At 42.7% G+C, this 14,715-nt stretch overlaps 1 protein-coding gene across 2 annotated transcripts in view; it reads right to left on the minus strand.

The window, feature by feature from the left end:
* Window positions 1-3,914: 3,914 nt before the first annotated feature.
* The window catches only part of LOC147444074 (outer envelope pore protein 16-3, chloroplastic/mitochondrial-like), a 51,397-nt gene continuing 40,596 nt past the window's right edge, over window positions 3,915-14,715 (minus strand). For both annotated transcript variants that reach the window (XM_086526813.1, XM_086526812.1), the window contains exon 3: window positions 3,915-4,278. In XM_086526813.1, the coding sequence (XP_086382939.1) occupies window positions 4,136-4,278 (143 nt within the window). In that variant the 3' untranslated portion in view covers window positions 3,915-4,135. The remainder of the gene's footprint in view (window positions 4,279-14,715) is intronic.

Consider the following 14,715-nt stretch of genomic DNA (forward strand, 5'->3'; position numbering starts at 1 on the left):
GGGGGGTTGAATTACTGGGTTCATGCAGTTGTGTGAAAAAAAATCCAAATAATTAGTATCAACAACATAATATGACATGACATCCAAGCAACTAATCAAAATGGAGATATTGACATGAACAACACACAACATTCAAGCTAGAATTGAAACTACAAATTCACAAGTATAAATGCTTGAAATTTGCCTCCTTGGTTACTGGAAACATTGTGGGACAAATTTTACCCCCAAAAAAGTTCCAAATGATAGTTTTTAAAAACAGTTTACACTTTGGAGCCTTGGCAAGCGCTAACAAATTGAAACCTCTTGTGCTTCCCATTACTTTTTGAACTTTTTAATTAAACCATTTGTAATGATTGGAAAGGCTACCCAATTCATAATCGGCTGGCTACAGTAAGGCTGGTTCTGCTTACTTTCATACAAACACCAATTTAAATGAATCTCTAGACCCTGAAAATCACATGAGACCAGCCACAAGGGGGTTGAATCTATACACTTCACGACTACACTTGTAAAGTTTTCGCAAAGAGATATGCACAGATGTTATGGTAACATGAAGAGTCTGCACAGAAGGGTAGTATTGTAATTAGTGGCTTAATCTAGATTAATGTGCACTATACAGAAGATGGCATAATGTGGAGAGAGTGAGAGTATACAATTAAGTAGATAAACTCAAACGTGGAAAGATACTATCCTAATCAGTCGCCTAATCTAGAGTATTGTGCACTAAACGCATGATAATTGACAGAGATCATGTGAAAAGAGTGAGAGACGACAATCAAATTGAATAAACTCAATTCTTATCCCCACAAATCTACAAAGAGAGAGAGAGAGAGAGAGAGAGAGAGAGAGAGGATGGAGAGGTGGGTTTGAGGGGGGGGGGGGGGGGGGGTAGAATTACTGGGTTCATACTGTTGTGCGAAAAATTATCCAAATAATTAGAATCAACAACATTGTACGAAATGACATCCAAACAACTAATCAAAATGGAGCTATTAACATGAATAAGGCACATCCGAATGTAAAGTAACAGAAAAGCCCATAATTCAAGCAATCACTTGAAGTGGAACTCGTCTACACATAAATGTAAAAATACACTTGAGTCTAACCCTCTCAAGTCTAACTTGGGATGTCAACTAGATTCTTCTGTGTTGGGCAAGCGAGATCTGGCAGGCAAACAATTATATCAAACATTATGGCACTTAAAACATAATTGTCCTATTTATTTCAGCATCAACCGAGACAAAATGAAGAGGCCTCTCAAGTAAGTGAACAAGGTAGTGAGTTGAATCATCAAGTACACCACAATCAATCTGTGCTTGAACTCCTTTTCGGGTAAGGTAAATATTGGCGCGTGATGGGGGTTCGAGTTGTTTCCCCGCTTACATCCACAATTGCTGCTACAGCTGCACAGCCCCACTTGCAGGGAGCCCCACTCGAAGGTTTCCAGCTAGGATGCAAGGGACCAAAACATCATTTTATTTGGAAATCAAATGAAAAACTGTGGCAAAGTGGCACAATGCAAATTTCAAGCCCCAAAAAAAAAAAAACTCTTCAATCATCCTATCTTGCTTAATATTTTTAAATTGAAAAAAGACTTTTAGACTAGAATTGAAACTACAAGTTTAATTGTTTGAAATTTGCCTCCTTGGTTACTGAAAACTTTGCATGACAAATTTTACCCCCCAAAAAAATGATAGTTTTTTAAAACACTTTACAGATTGGAGCCTTGCCAAGTGCTAACAAACTAAAACCTCTCCTGCTTCCCATTACTTTTTGAACTTTTCAATTAAACCATTTGTAATGATTGAAAGGGCTCCCCATTGATGATCGTCTGGCTACCGTAAGAGTGATTCTGCTTACTTTCATACAGACACCAAATTAAATGAAACTCTAGACCTTGAGAATCACATGAGACAAGCCACAAGGGGGTTGACTCTATACACTTCACGACTACACTTCCAATGTTAAGGCAAAGAGATATGCACAAATGCTATGGTAAAATGAAGAGTCTGTATAGAAGGGTAGTATTGTAATTAGTGGCTTAATCTAGATTAATGTGCACTAAACGAAAGATAGGCATCATGTGGAGAGTGAGTGTAGACAATTAAACTAGACAAACTCGAACATGGAAGGATAGTATTCTAATCAATCGCCTAATCTAGAGTATTGTGCACTAAATGCAAGATAATTGAAAAATATAATGTAAAGAGAGTGAGAGACGACAATCAAACTGAATAAACTCAATTCTTATCCCCACAAATCTTCAGAGAGAGAGAGGGAGGCGCTGGGGGGGGGGAGGGGGGGTAAAATTATTGTTTTCATACCGTTGTGTGAAAAAAAAATCCAAATAATTAGTGTCAACAACATAGTACCACATGACATCCAAGCAACTAATCAAAATGGAGCTATTGACATCAACATCAAAATCATCAAAATGGAGCTATTAAACTAGATAAACTCGAACGTGGAAGGATAGTATCCTAATCAGTGGCCTCATCTACAGTATTGTGCACTAAAAGAAAAATAATTGACAAACAAAATGTAAAGAGGGAGAGACGATAATCAAACTGAATAAACTCAACTCTTATCCCCACAAATCTAGAGAGAGAGCGAGAGAGGGCCGGCGGGTGGGCGGGGGAGGGTAGAATTATTGGGTTCATACCGTTTTGCGAAAAATGATCCAAATAATTAGTATCAACAACATTGTACGTCATGACATCCAAACAACTAATCAAAATGGAGCTATTGATATGAACAAGGCACAACCGAATGTAAAGTAACAGAAAGCCCATAATTCAAGCAATCACTTGAAGTGGAATTTGTCGACACATAAACGTAAAAATACACTTGAGTCTAACCCTCTCAGGTCTAACTTGGGATGTCAACTAGATCCTCTTGTGTTGGGCAAGCAAGATCTGACAAGCAAAAAATTATATCAAACATTATGGCACTTAGAATGTAAGTGAACAAGGTAGTGAGTTGAATCATCAAGTACACCACAATCAATCTATGCTTGAACTCCTTGTTGGGTAAGGTAAATACTCGCGCCCGATGGGGGTTCGAGTTGTTTGCCCGCTTACATCCACAATTGCTGCTACAGCTACACAAGCCCCGCTTGCGGCAAGCCCCACTCAAAGGTTTCGAGCTAGGATGTAAGGCACCAAAACATCATTTTAGTTGGAAATAAGTCCAAATGAAAAACTTTGCCGCAAATTATTACAATGCAAATTTCAAGCCCAAAATTTAAAAAAAACTTCAATCATCCTTTCGTGCTTCATATTTCTAAATTGAAAAAACCGGTTGGCTACCGTAAGACCGGTTGGCTACCGTAAGATCGTTTGGCTACCGTAAGACCGGTTCTGCTTACTTTCATACAAACACCAAATTACATGAATCTCTAGACCTTGAAAATCACATGAGACCAGCCACAAGGGGGTTGAGTCTATACACTTCACGACTACACTTGTAAAGTTGAGGCAAAGAGATGCACAGATGTTATGCTAAAATGAAGTGTCTGTATAGAAGGGTAGTATTGTAATTAGTGGCTTAATCTAGATTAATGTGTACTAAACAAAAGATGGGCATAATGTGGAGAGAATGAGAGTAGACAATTAAACTAGATAAACTCAAACATGGAAGGATAGTATCCTAATCCGTCGCCTAATCTAGAATATTGTGCACTAAATGCAAGATAATTGACAAACATAATATGAAGAGAGTGAGAAACGACAATCAAACTAAATAAACTCAATTCTTATCCCCACAAATCTTCGAAGGGGGGGGGGGGGATTATTGGGTTCATACCGTTGTGTGAAAAAAAATCCAAATAATTAGTATCAACAACATTGTATGACATGACATCCAAGCAGCTAATCAAAATGGAGCTATTGACATGAACAAGGCACAACCAAACGTAAAGTAACAGAAACCCATATTTCAAGCAATCACTTGAAGTGGAACTCGTCTAGACATAGACGTAAAAATACACTTGAGTCTAACCCTCTCAGCTCTAAAAAAATATATCAAACATTGTGACATAACTGTCCTATTTATTTCAGCATCAACCGAGACAAAATGGAGAGGCCTCTCAAGTAAGTGAACAAGGTAGTGAGTTGAATCATCAAGTACACCACAATCAATCTGTGCTTGAACTCCTTGTCGGGTACGGTAAATATTCGCGCCCGATGGGGGTTCGAGTTGTTTGCCCGCTTACATCCACAATTGCTGCTACAGCTGCACAAGCCCCGCTTGCGGCGAGCCCCACTCGAAGGTTTCGAGCTACAAAAACATCATTTTAGTTGGAATTAAGTCCCAATGAAAAACTTTGCCGCAAAGTAGCACAATGCAAATTTCCAGGCCCAAAAAGAAGAAAAGAGAGAAAACTCTTCAATCATCCTATCCTGCTTAATATTTTTAAATTGAAAGAAGAAACTTTCAGGCTAGAATTGAAACAGGTATAAATGTTTGAAATTGGCCTCCTTGGTTACTAGAAACTTTGTAGGACAAATTTTACCCCCAAAAAAGTTACAAACGATAGTTTTTAAAAACACATTACTTTGGAGCCTTGGCGAGCGCTAACAAACTAAAACCTCTTGTGCTTCCCATTACTTTTTGCGCTTTTTAAATAAACCATTTGTAAGGATTGGAAAGGCTACCCCATTGAGTATCGTCTGGCTACAGTAAGGCTGGTTCTGCTTAGTAAGGCTGGTTCTGCTTATTTTCATACAAACACCAAATTAAATGAACCTCTAGACCTTAAATCAAATGAGACCAGCCACAAGGGGATTGAGTCTACAGTTGTAAAGTTGAGGTAAAGAGATAGGCGGAACCTTCTTGGCACCCTGGACAATTGGTAATGGTGGCTTCCCCATCGAAGTGTGAATAGTGTTGTTGTAAGCAAACTCCACCAATGGGAAATACTTCTCCCAATGAGGACTTATTTTCAAAGATACAACTAAGTTGGTAATCTCTGACTGCCCATCCGTCTAGGGATGTAAAAACAAAGAGAATTTAATCAAAGGGTCTTGATACGATGGTAAAGCACTGGAAGGCAAACAATCCACAACACTTTGCAAGGACGACTCAAGAAAGATTGGTTGCAACGGAACGAGAAAGGCAAAAGCCCCGACTCAACATGCGGTCAGACAGATTTATGGGGAGACAATCTCTTTTCCTTGAAGCAGTTGATGATTTGTGTTCGTCTTAAGAAAGACACGGTTTCTATGATGCTCATTATGGAAATCCTATAGACGAAGCACGTGATCACTTTCCTAGACACACAAGAGAAAAGCGACTTCGATTTGTAGATGCTTACAGACACACATAATAATCTCCGTCGTATAATTCCTTTTGATGGATCGAGTGCAACACCTGACGAAAGTGGTTGTTACCCCATTGATAGGCAAGCTTCAATTGCACATCCAAGGGTATGTTGGGTATGTTGGACAAGAGGACTTTTTCATTATGTCCCTTGTGATGTCCTATTGGGAATGCTATGGCACTACAAGAGTAGTGCAATGATTGATACCAAGGCAAAGAAGATATTCCTTCAGTACAAAGAAAAGGATCTCACTCTAGATGTAAAACTCAAAGGCGAGTCTATCCTAGTTAAGTTTGATACGACAATTTCTAAGTTAATGAAATCTCATATTTTTTTTTACTTGATTTTTGTTCGAGACAGGTCCCAAGATGAAGGTAATTCAGATTTACTTTCTTCGGAGATAGAGGGACTTGATTTGTTGAAACAATATCACGATTGTTTCTCAAAGAGCCTACCGAGGGAATTGCCCCCTGAGCCTACCAAGGATCATACCATTGATTTGATTCCAAGGAGCTCAGCTCTTATCTGGCCCTCTCACAACGTAAGCTCAGCACGGCAAAAGGAAATCATGAATCAGGTTAATGATGTTCTCGAGAAAGGATTGATTCAACCCAGTTCTTCACCCTTTTGTTCACCAATTTTACTATCTAACCGTATTTTGCAAATTTGCGTTTATAACCGGCCAGTACACAATAGAGGGCGGTATTAATTCAATTACATGTTAACTTTACAGATAGCACTAAGAAGAAAAGATAACACAGATGCGTCCCAACGACTAGAATGTCATTGCGCACAAGAAGACTGGCACCCTATAGGCCCCAAAGACTGGAGCCCCTTTCAGTATTTTTTTTATTCAATTAAGAACAGACGATCCAAACACATCCGAACACTTTCAACTAACTCTCACCAAGCTGCCCAAACCTGTCCATGGCTGTAATTGCAGATTTTCGACCCAATTTCACCAACATAACGACGTGAAACCCCTGTAGGTCAAAAGAATACGTCAAGGACACTTTCCCTTGCGGTTTGGAAGCTTTCCAGTGAGGTGCAGGACAATTTCACAATGCTGTAATTCCCTGTTTTGTTATTGTCAAGTGCCCAAAGCCTTGTTTGCGCATCCCAAGGCTCCCCTGGCATTGCCCTGCAGTTTAGGTGCGAAACCCTAAACCTGCAAAAAAACACAGCAGGCTGTAATTCTCTGTTTCGGATCGTTTTGGGCGGAGCAAGCACGTCCACGCGTGTCTCAGGTGCTCCTGCACGCAATGGGACATTTCCCCTCTGAAACGGATGAGTTTTCACGCGAGAAAACTCTCCGTTTTTTTCGATCCTTCGCGATGGCAGTGTGCGTACCAGTGGGGGATTAGCAATTAGCTAATCCGGTTCATGTTCAGAAGGCTCCTGCCTTGGCAAACGCGCATAAAACCCCCAGAACTGTACATGGTCATCTGAGGAGCCCAACTAGTGGGGCATTACCATATGTGCAAAGGGGAGAGAGAGATGCACGACAGCAAATCATCGCGCTACATAGAGCAAGGGAGAAGGCAAGCTTTCCATTAAAGCTTCATCACTTGCACCAAATACTCAGACACATTGTGTAGCACAATGAAGTGCAAAATCAGCCCCCTTCTCAAAAATGGGCGCCCCCAGCTGGGATGGGCTTGGCAAGTGTACCCGGAGCCGCCATGTGTCCAGTTTGCCTCTTTAGAGTTAATTCCTAGCACCCACCGACTTATAAGCATAGCGAGGGGGCCTAAATGACTTTGAGCTGAGCCTAGACACCCTTTTACTGCTCAAATTTCAGTGCCAATTGGCCCAACCCTCTCGTGGCGACCTGCCCTTCCCAACTACGGGTGAAACTCTCGGCCGTCGACCGTTTCACACTGGCCACGCAATGTCCGGCCATTTGTGACTTCAAAAAGAGGGTCCCAAAAATTAAATAAAAATCATCGAAAAGAAACCAACAACTAAGGTTAGCAGTTGCCACGTCCTCGTGACAGTAATTAGCAATTGCCACGTCCTCGTGACATACCCCCCTCTTGAAATCGCAAAAGTCTTCGATTGCATGCCATATATACATGCCATTGATGATCTTGTGTTGTTAGCACGCTTTTATCATCACATGTACCCGCAAGAAAAGTCATAACACATAGATACAAATGACTTAATGAGACCTTCATACTTTTGTCGTTTCCATCTATGATAGAAATGAGCATAATACCTGTAACACTTGAAGAGCGATGCACACTTCTACTGCACTGAATCCGTATATATATTTGATGTGCTAGCTCCATCATTAGCCCTCCTTTCAACACGTTTGGTTGGGGCATACGTGGGTTGTAACCCAAAGGCCTCATGGTAAAGCTGCAATACATTTGGTGACTCTGACAATCCATGCTCTTCCATCCACTTTGCATCCAAAACATGAGTTTTGCCCCTATGTTGAGGATGACGGTTTTGTCACAGACATCCAGTACACCATATGTACGGAACATCCACGGAATTTCCAACAGTGCATCACACCCTTCCAATGGCATGATATAGAACTCTCATGTATCCATATACACTAAATATGCAGACACAGCTTTCCAATAATGGGAGTACCACACTCTAAGTGGCCAGAACATGCCAACCCTACCTCTGCCGTGTACCCCATCTCTTCAGCTCTGATACCCAGCCTCATAGCTAACTCTGGTGAGATAAAGTTCGCTTTGGCACCAAAAGGCTTCCTTTTTTGTTTCTTTGCCTACGCTCCAGAAGTCTCGACTGAGTCATTGTCCTTGTTGACCTTTTCTAACCCCTATGACGCTTTAGGAACTGTTTTCACAAAGGGCTTCTTTTCTGAATTTTTCTTTTACTGCCCCCCTTTCACGTTGCCCCGAAACCCACTGTCCTCTCTCTTCAACAAGGCAAGACCAGTGTTGGCAACTTCCATAAGCTGAGTGAGGGTAGCCACTCTATTCTTTATACAGTAATCTCGAAGCCCTTAAAGCAACCCACAACAATACTTCTATCTGCTCTGTCTCAGTGGCACAAACCTGTAGGAGGTTTAATGAGAGCAACTGCAACAGACTTGGACACTCCAAGTCAAGAATCAATCGCGACAGCACCAAATAACCACTTCAAAACAGTTCACAGTTCACAATAGAATTTGCACTGGCCCGGTGGAGTTCCGTGCCTAAAGATATTGGCCCCAAAGACCGGCGCCCCTTTCGGTATTTCTTTTTGTATTAATCAGTGTTCAAAATACAAGAGTAATTGGGTCTCACTCTCAAACTCTGCGTCCAGATGCTCTGCAGAGTGGGAGCCCAAATCACTTAGTTATTTACAAGGGTTGCCAAAAAGCAGAGCCCCAAAAGCTTAAAGTCAAAATCTCTCTCTCTCTCTCTCTCTCTCTCTCTCTCTCTCTCTCTCTCTCTCTCTTTCTTGGGCTGTTTTTCATAATCAAGCAATCTCTCACTTTTAATAAACTAAAAGCAAGCCCAGCGTAGCCAAAAAAAACTGCCGCAAGGAGATCTCCACGCAAAAAAAAAACAAAAGCTACTGCCGTAGAACAGCCTCCGCTATTTCCGGCGCAATTTCCGAGATCTGCCCCTGCTGCCTTTAGGGTTAGGATTAGGGTTAGGTTAGGGCAGAATTAGGGTTTGGCAAAAATTAGGGTTAGGGTTTCTTGCAGCATTTAGGGTTTTTGCATATTAGAGTTTCTGGCCATTAGGGTTAGGGTTTCAACAGTACAGCCATGTCATCCGAGCCCTAATAATCGGGCAGCCACATCATCACTTTGTGACAGCAACACTTTACAAAACCTTCGATTGTACTCTTGTAGGCTCTTGCAAGTAGCCGTAGTGAGTTGGTGCCAATCCGTCATGACATCGGCTTCAAATTCACTTGACGGCCGTGCAGATGCAAACATTTGCTTGAAGTATACCCATGTGGCGGGTGCCTGTCCTTGCATCAACACTGCCGGTCACCATGTAAGCGCATTGTCTTTCAAGAAAGTGGCAGCTTTCCTGACCTTAGAGGCCTCTGTAAAACTCCCCCTTGCATAAGTTGTATCAAACTACTGGAGGAAAGTAAGAGCCTTTGCCTTATCCTCAAAGCCGTTGAGAGTGCTAAACTTTACAGCTACACCTTCTTTGTAAGCTTTTGGCTTTTCCAGTGCCCCTAAATTGTCGGAAGGAATTGTCTGCAACATGGGCACTGTAGTGGGGATCATCGGCATTCCTTGACCATTGACATTTTGCGTCATAAGTGCCATATCTGGCTGCTGTCCAGAAAAACCAGCCATGCCAAAATTTCCATGTGGCACCCCAAATTGGCCTTGATTGCTTTGAAAGCCTTGTTGCATGCTGATATTACCATACAGGGGGTTTGGCATCGTGCCTTGTATACCCCCAAACATTGTTCCTGGCTATACTGTTGGTTTCCAGACGCATAACCAACAATATTTTGGAACAAAGATCCACCCCCGAAATACCCAGGATGTACCATGGTGGTGGAAAAACTTGATGCATTGCCTGGAAACTGGTTCCCTGTCCATTTAATGCAACATGTCGACTCTGAAAGGTGGCGGGCTGAACTGGCAAAACTTGTGGAATCGGCGTGCTAACCACCTGTTCATGGACGGAAGGAACCTGTCTTGGAGCCCCCGACTCCGCAACGTGCGAGTGCTCCCTATCCTGCCGGGACACATGAAGTACCTGGGCTTGAGCCTCATCGAGCTCTACTGGTTGCCTGAGTTGCCTTGTCTGTTGTGGCACTGGTGGCACTTGCAAAAACTCCATTAACCTTCGGTTCTGCACCGGTCGAGAAAACACATTCACAGCGGCAACCAATTGAGTCATGAACGCATCATTTTCAAGTTGCCCAGTCCTAAAGCCCTGCACTGGTGGAGCATTCACATCAACAAGAGGTACACACAGGCGTGGCCATGAACTCTCACCAACCTTAAAACACTATAGAAATTCCTTGCCTGTCTTGCGAAGAGGAACCCTCTTCCATAATGCCTTTCCTTTGTCGGCCATAGTGTAATCCCGTGTTCCAGTACTCTGTGTCTTTACCAAAAACCCAACCGAGGCTCACTTCTTGAGCAAAAAATGATTCGGTCCCGGCAACGGAACCATGAAACCGGCCCGTAGGACAGTAGACTTTTGGCTTTCACCCGAAACTTTACTTTAGACTTTAGGACACAGAACTACTTTGCAAATAAAACCTATGATTGGAATTAGCACTTCAAACACACACGGCTTGGAAGCTAGAGCGTTACCAAGCAGACGCCGACAACCTGTTGGCCCCAAAAACTGGCGCCCCTTTCAGTATTTCTTTATTCTAATTGCAGAAACCGATCTGGACACTTTCACCTAACTCTCACCAAGCTGCCCAAACCTGTCCATGGCTGTAATTGCAGGTTTTCGACCCAATTTTGACAACATAACGACGCAAAACCCCTACAAGTCAAAAGTACACGTCAGGGACACTTTCCCTTGCGGTTTGGAAGCTTTCCAGTGAGCTGCAGGTCAATTTCAGCGTGCTGTAATTCCCTGTTTTATCATTGTCAGGTGCCCAAAACCTTGGTTGCACATCCCGAGGCTTTCCCGAAGCTCCCCTAGCATTCCCGTGCATTTTAGGTGCAAAACCCTAAACCTGCAGAAAAACACAGTAGGCTGTAATTCTCTGTTTTGGATCGTTTTGGGCGGAGCAAGCACGCCTACGCGTGTCTCAGGTGCTCCCGCACGCAATGGGACAGTTCCCCTTTGAAATGGACAAGTTTTCAAGTGAGAAAAGTCTCCGTTTTTTTCAATCCTTCACAATGGAACTATGCATACCTATGGAGGATTAGCAATTAGCTAATCCGGTTCCTGTTCAAAAGGCTCTTGCCTTGGCAAATGAGCATAAAAACCTGAGAAATGTACATGGTCATATGAGGAGCCCAACTAGTGTGCAAAGGGGGGGGGAGAGATGCACGAAAGCAAATCATCGCGCTACGTAGAGCAAGGGAGAAGGCAAGCTTTCCATTAAAGCTTCATCACCTGCACCAACTACTCACACACACACTATAGCACAATGAAGTGCAAAATCAGGCCCCCTCTCAAAAATGGGCGCCCCTAGTTGGGATGGGCTTGGCAAGTGCATCCGGAGCCGCCATGTGTCCAGTTTGCCTCTTTAGAGTTAATTCCTAGTATCCACCGACTTGTAAGTGTAGCGAGGGGGCCTAAATGACTTTGAACTCAGCCAAGACACCCTTTTATTGCTCGGATTCCAGTGCCAGCTGGCCCGACCCTCTTGTGGCGACTTGCCCTTCCCAACTACGGGTGAAACTCTCAGCCGTCGACCTTTTCACACTGGCCATGCAATGTCCGACCATTTGTGACTTCAAAAAGAGGGTCCCAAAAATTAATTAAATCATCGGAAAGAAACCAACAACTAAGGTTAGCAATTGCCACGTCCTCCTGATGTCACAAACTGATAATGTAGCATGTCCACGGGGATGATGACGTGGTAGAACGCAGGATGATGACGTGGAAGAACAGTACGGACAGTGACGTGGCTGACTGTATGGATTTCCGAGGTTTGCGTTGACAGTGCTGACATGACAGTCTTTACGGATTTCCGAGATTTGCACTGACAATGCTAATGTGGTAGCCTAAACGGATTTTCGCAAATTGTGATGGTGCTTTTTGCTGGCAGATTTTGGGAATCAGTTCTTTTTACTACTCATTGCTTTTGGGGCTCTACTTTTAGCAACCCTTGTAATCTTTGTAAGTAACCCAAGGGGGCTCACTTCTCAGAGCATTTGGATGTAGAGTCTGAGAGCAAGAACCCACGGGAGTTGTACTTTGCTCAAAGATTAATATAAAAAGAAATACCAAAAGGGACGCCAGTCTTTGGGGCCAATACCTCTAAGCACAAAACTCCATCGGGCCATGTAGACTCTCTCTGTCTCCATTAAAGTTCAATGATTATGAAGTTTCTGTTCATGTGTTGCTATTGATTTCTAGCTTATAGTGTCCAAGCCGGTTACAATAATTGTAAGGATTCTAGGTACTAATTCTTAATTAAGTACTTAAAACTCATGATTAAGACTTAAGAAACTTGAATTGTACTCAAAAGCAAGACTTGGAAGACTCTGTGTTGATTGATTGAATGTGTGATACAAGGACTCCTTATATAGGAGACGAAGAGACATAAATGAAAAGACCCATCTTATGGTGAAGAGACGCGACTTTAGACGTAAAGACACATCCTTTCGGCGAAGAGCTGCAACCATTGGGCGAAGAGTTGCACCCATAGAGCGAAGGGGTATGACCAGTCGTCAAAGGAGTGTGGCTTTTGGCGAAGAGGCACGTCTCTTGGGAGAAGGGATGTGACTATCCATGGGTCCTCCTTGGCATGGCAGTTCACGTATCTGCAACTAGGAGTAGATGTAATGTTGTTAACATAGTCACAATCATGGCATTCCCTCCCATTTAAAATGAGAGCCCGTGTCAAATAAATGACTTCTGATGTTGATAGAATTCTAGAAAAGCATTGAATCTTCGAAAATCTTCAGTCTTTGAGTTATCGAAAACCTTTGTCTTGAACCTTTGCTTCTTGCGAAACCTTTTTGCTTTGATTGCTAAATCCCATGTCATTGCATTATTCAAAGACTTTTTAGAGGAATTTGGCATAATCAAGTTAATTGCAAAAAGAGATTGATCTTCAAAATTCTTCATGCGATGTAAGATTTCTGGTTCAAAATCTTCCAGTAACTGCGAAATATTTGGGGAACAGGAAATTTTCTCAAGGTACTCTTCAGATCGGGTAACTTCAACTCTATGAATCACTGGAGAGGATTTTGGCTTGACACTATAATCATCTTCTAATAATGAATCCCAAAATTCTTCACAATCATCTTCAGGACCTGTCACTTCATGACTTGCAATTGGCATATCATCATCCAGCAAAGAATCAAAGAAAGCATACTCATCTTCAGATTCGAAATCTGCAACTATGTCCTTATCTTTGTCTGGTAACGAAGTATCACTTGGAAAAACTTCTTGCTTGATATCATCTTTGTCTTCAGCAATTGATTCACGAGAAGTTAATGAATTCAAAAATTCATCAATTATAATATTTGAATCTACATCGGAGATCATATTTGCTTCATAATCTTTTGTATCATATCGTTTGAATAGTACACGTGAGGCTTGAATCACTCTTTCCGCATGAGAAAGCCCGTGTAACGTCAATTCACATCCATCTTTAAACAAATGATAGTATGTCCTCGAAAGCTAATTGCTGGATCATATTGGAATAACCAATGCTGACCAAGAATCATGTCGTAATAAGATAAAAATGACTTCGAAATCTAATTGATCTGCATAAGTTTGAATCTCAAACTGCAACTGGCGAACTGTCTGATCACAAGTCAAAATTGATCCATCTGCTAATTCCACATCATATAAGTGAAATGTTGAAACCGGCCTGGTTAATCCAAAAAGGGCGGTAGACCTTAGACCTAAACCTTATTTGCTTTCACCCATTTAATTTGTCGCCCACTTTACCTGTACTTTCAAGACACAACAAAGGGGAAAGGGATACAGGCTGCTAGATTGCACCTGTATGAGAAGACCGACACCAGACTGGCCCCTAATTTAGGCGCCCCTTTCGGTATTTCTTTATTCTTTAACAGAGGGAATAAAAGCTGTGGTTCCCTACAAGCTGCCTCGCACAGTCTTGGCTGAATTTCAACTGTTTTGGCCCGATTTCGGCAACATAACTGTACTAGGACCCTTCACAGTCAGTATCCCCACGCATTGGATGACTTTCCCGACGCATACGGACACTTTGCAAAACCTGGCGAGAATCTGCAGCACGCTGAATTCTCTGTTTTCTGCCCCGAAAATGCGCCAAATCACCTATACAGAGGTCCCCTTGCGTCCCCAAACCTCCTGGGGGTATTAGGGTCCGTTTAGGGCCAAAACCCTAAACCCGCAAAAATACACAGCAGGCTGTAATTCACTGTTTCAGGCTCCGTTTTGCGTGACGTTCGCATCGGTAGCAAGTCCTCGAGCTCCCGCACCTGTAGGGCTACTTGCCCTTTGAATCGGACGAGATTTCGTACGTGAAACCTCTCCAAATCACCTATACCTGCGGGGGATTAGCCGCTAGCTGATCCAATACCTGTGCAAGAGGCTCTTGCCTCGGCAATCGCGCATGAACCCAAACAACTGTACATTGGTCAATTGAAAAGCCCACTAGAGGGGCATAACATACTGCCATAGGGGAGAGAGAGAGCAGTGCGTAGCGTGCAGGGCATCACTCCTGGCACCGCACTGTACATAAAAGGTAAGCAAGCACTCCATTGAAGCTCTCAACCTGTGATGACAGAGAGAAAATGAGCCTCCCTTCTCCTAAAA

The sequence above is a fragment of the Adiantum capillus-veneris genome, chromosome 13 (genome assembly GCF_014529385.1).
Source record: "Adiantum capillus-veneris isolate H3 chromosome 13, ASM1452938v2, whole genome shotgun sequence".
NCBI classification, from domain to species: Eukaryota; Viridiplantae; Streptophyta; class Polypodiopsida; order Polypodiales; family Pteridaceae; genus Adiantum; species Adiantum capillus-veneris.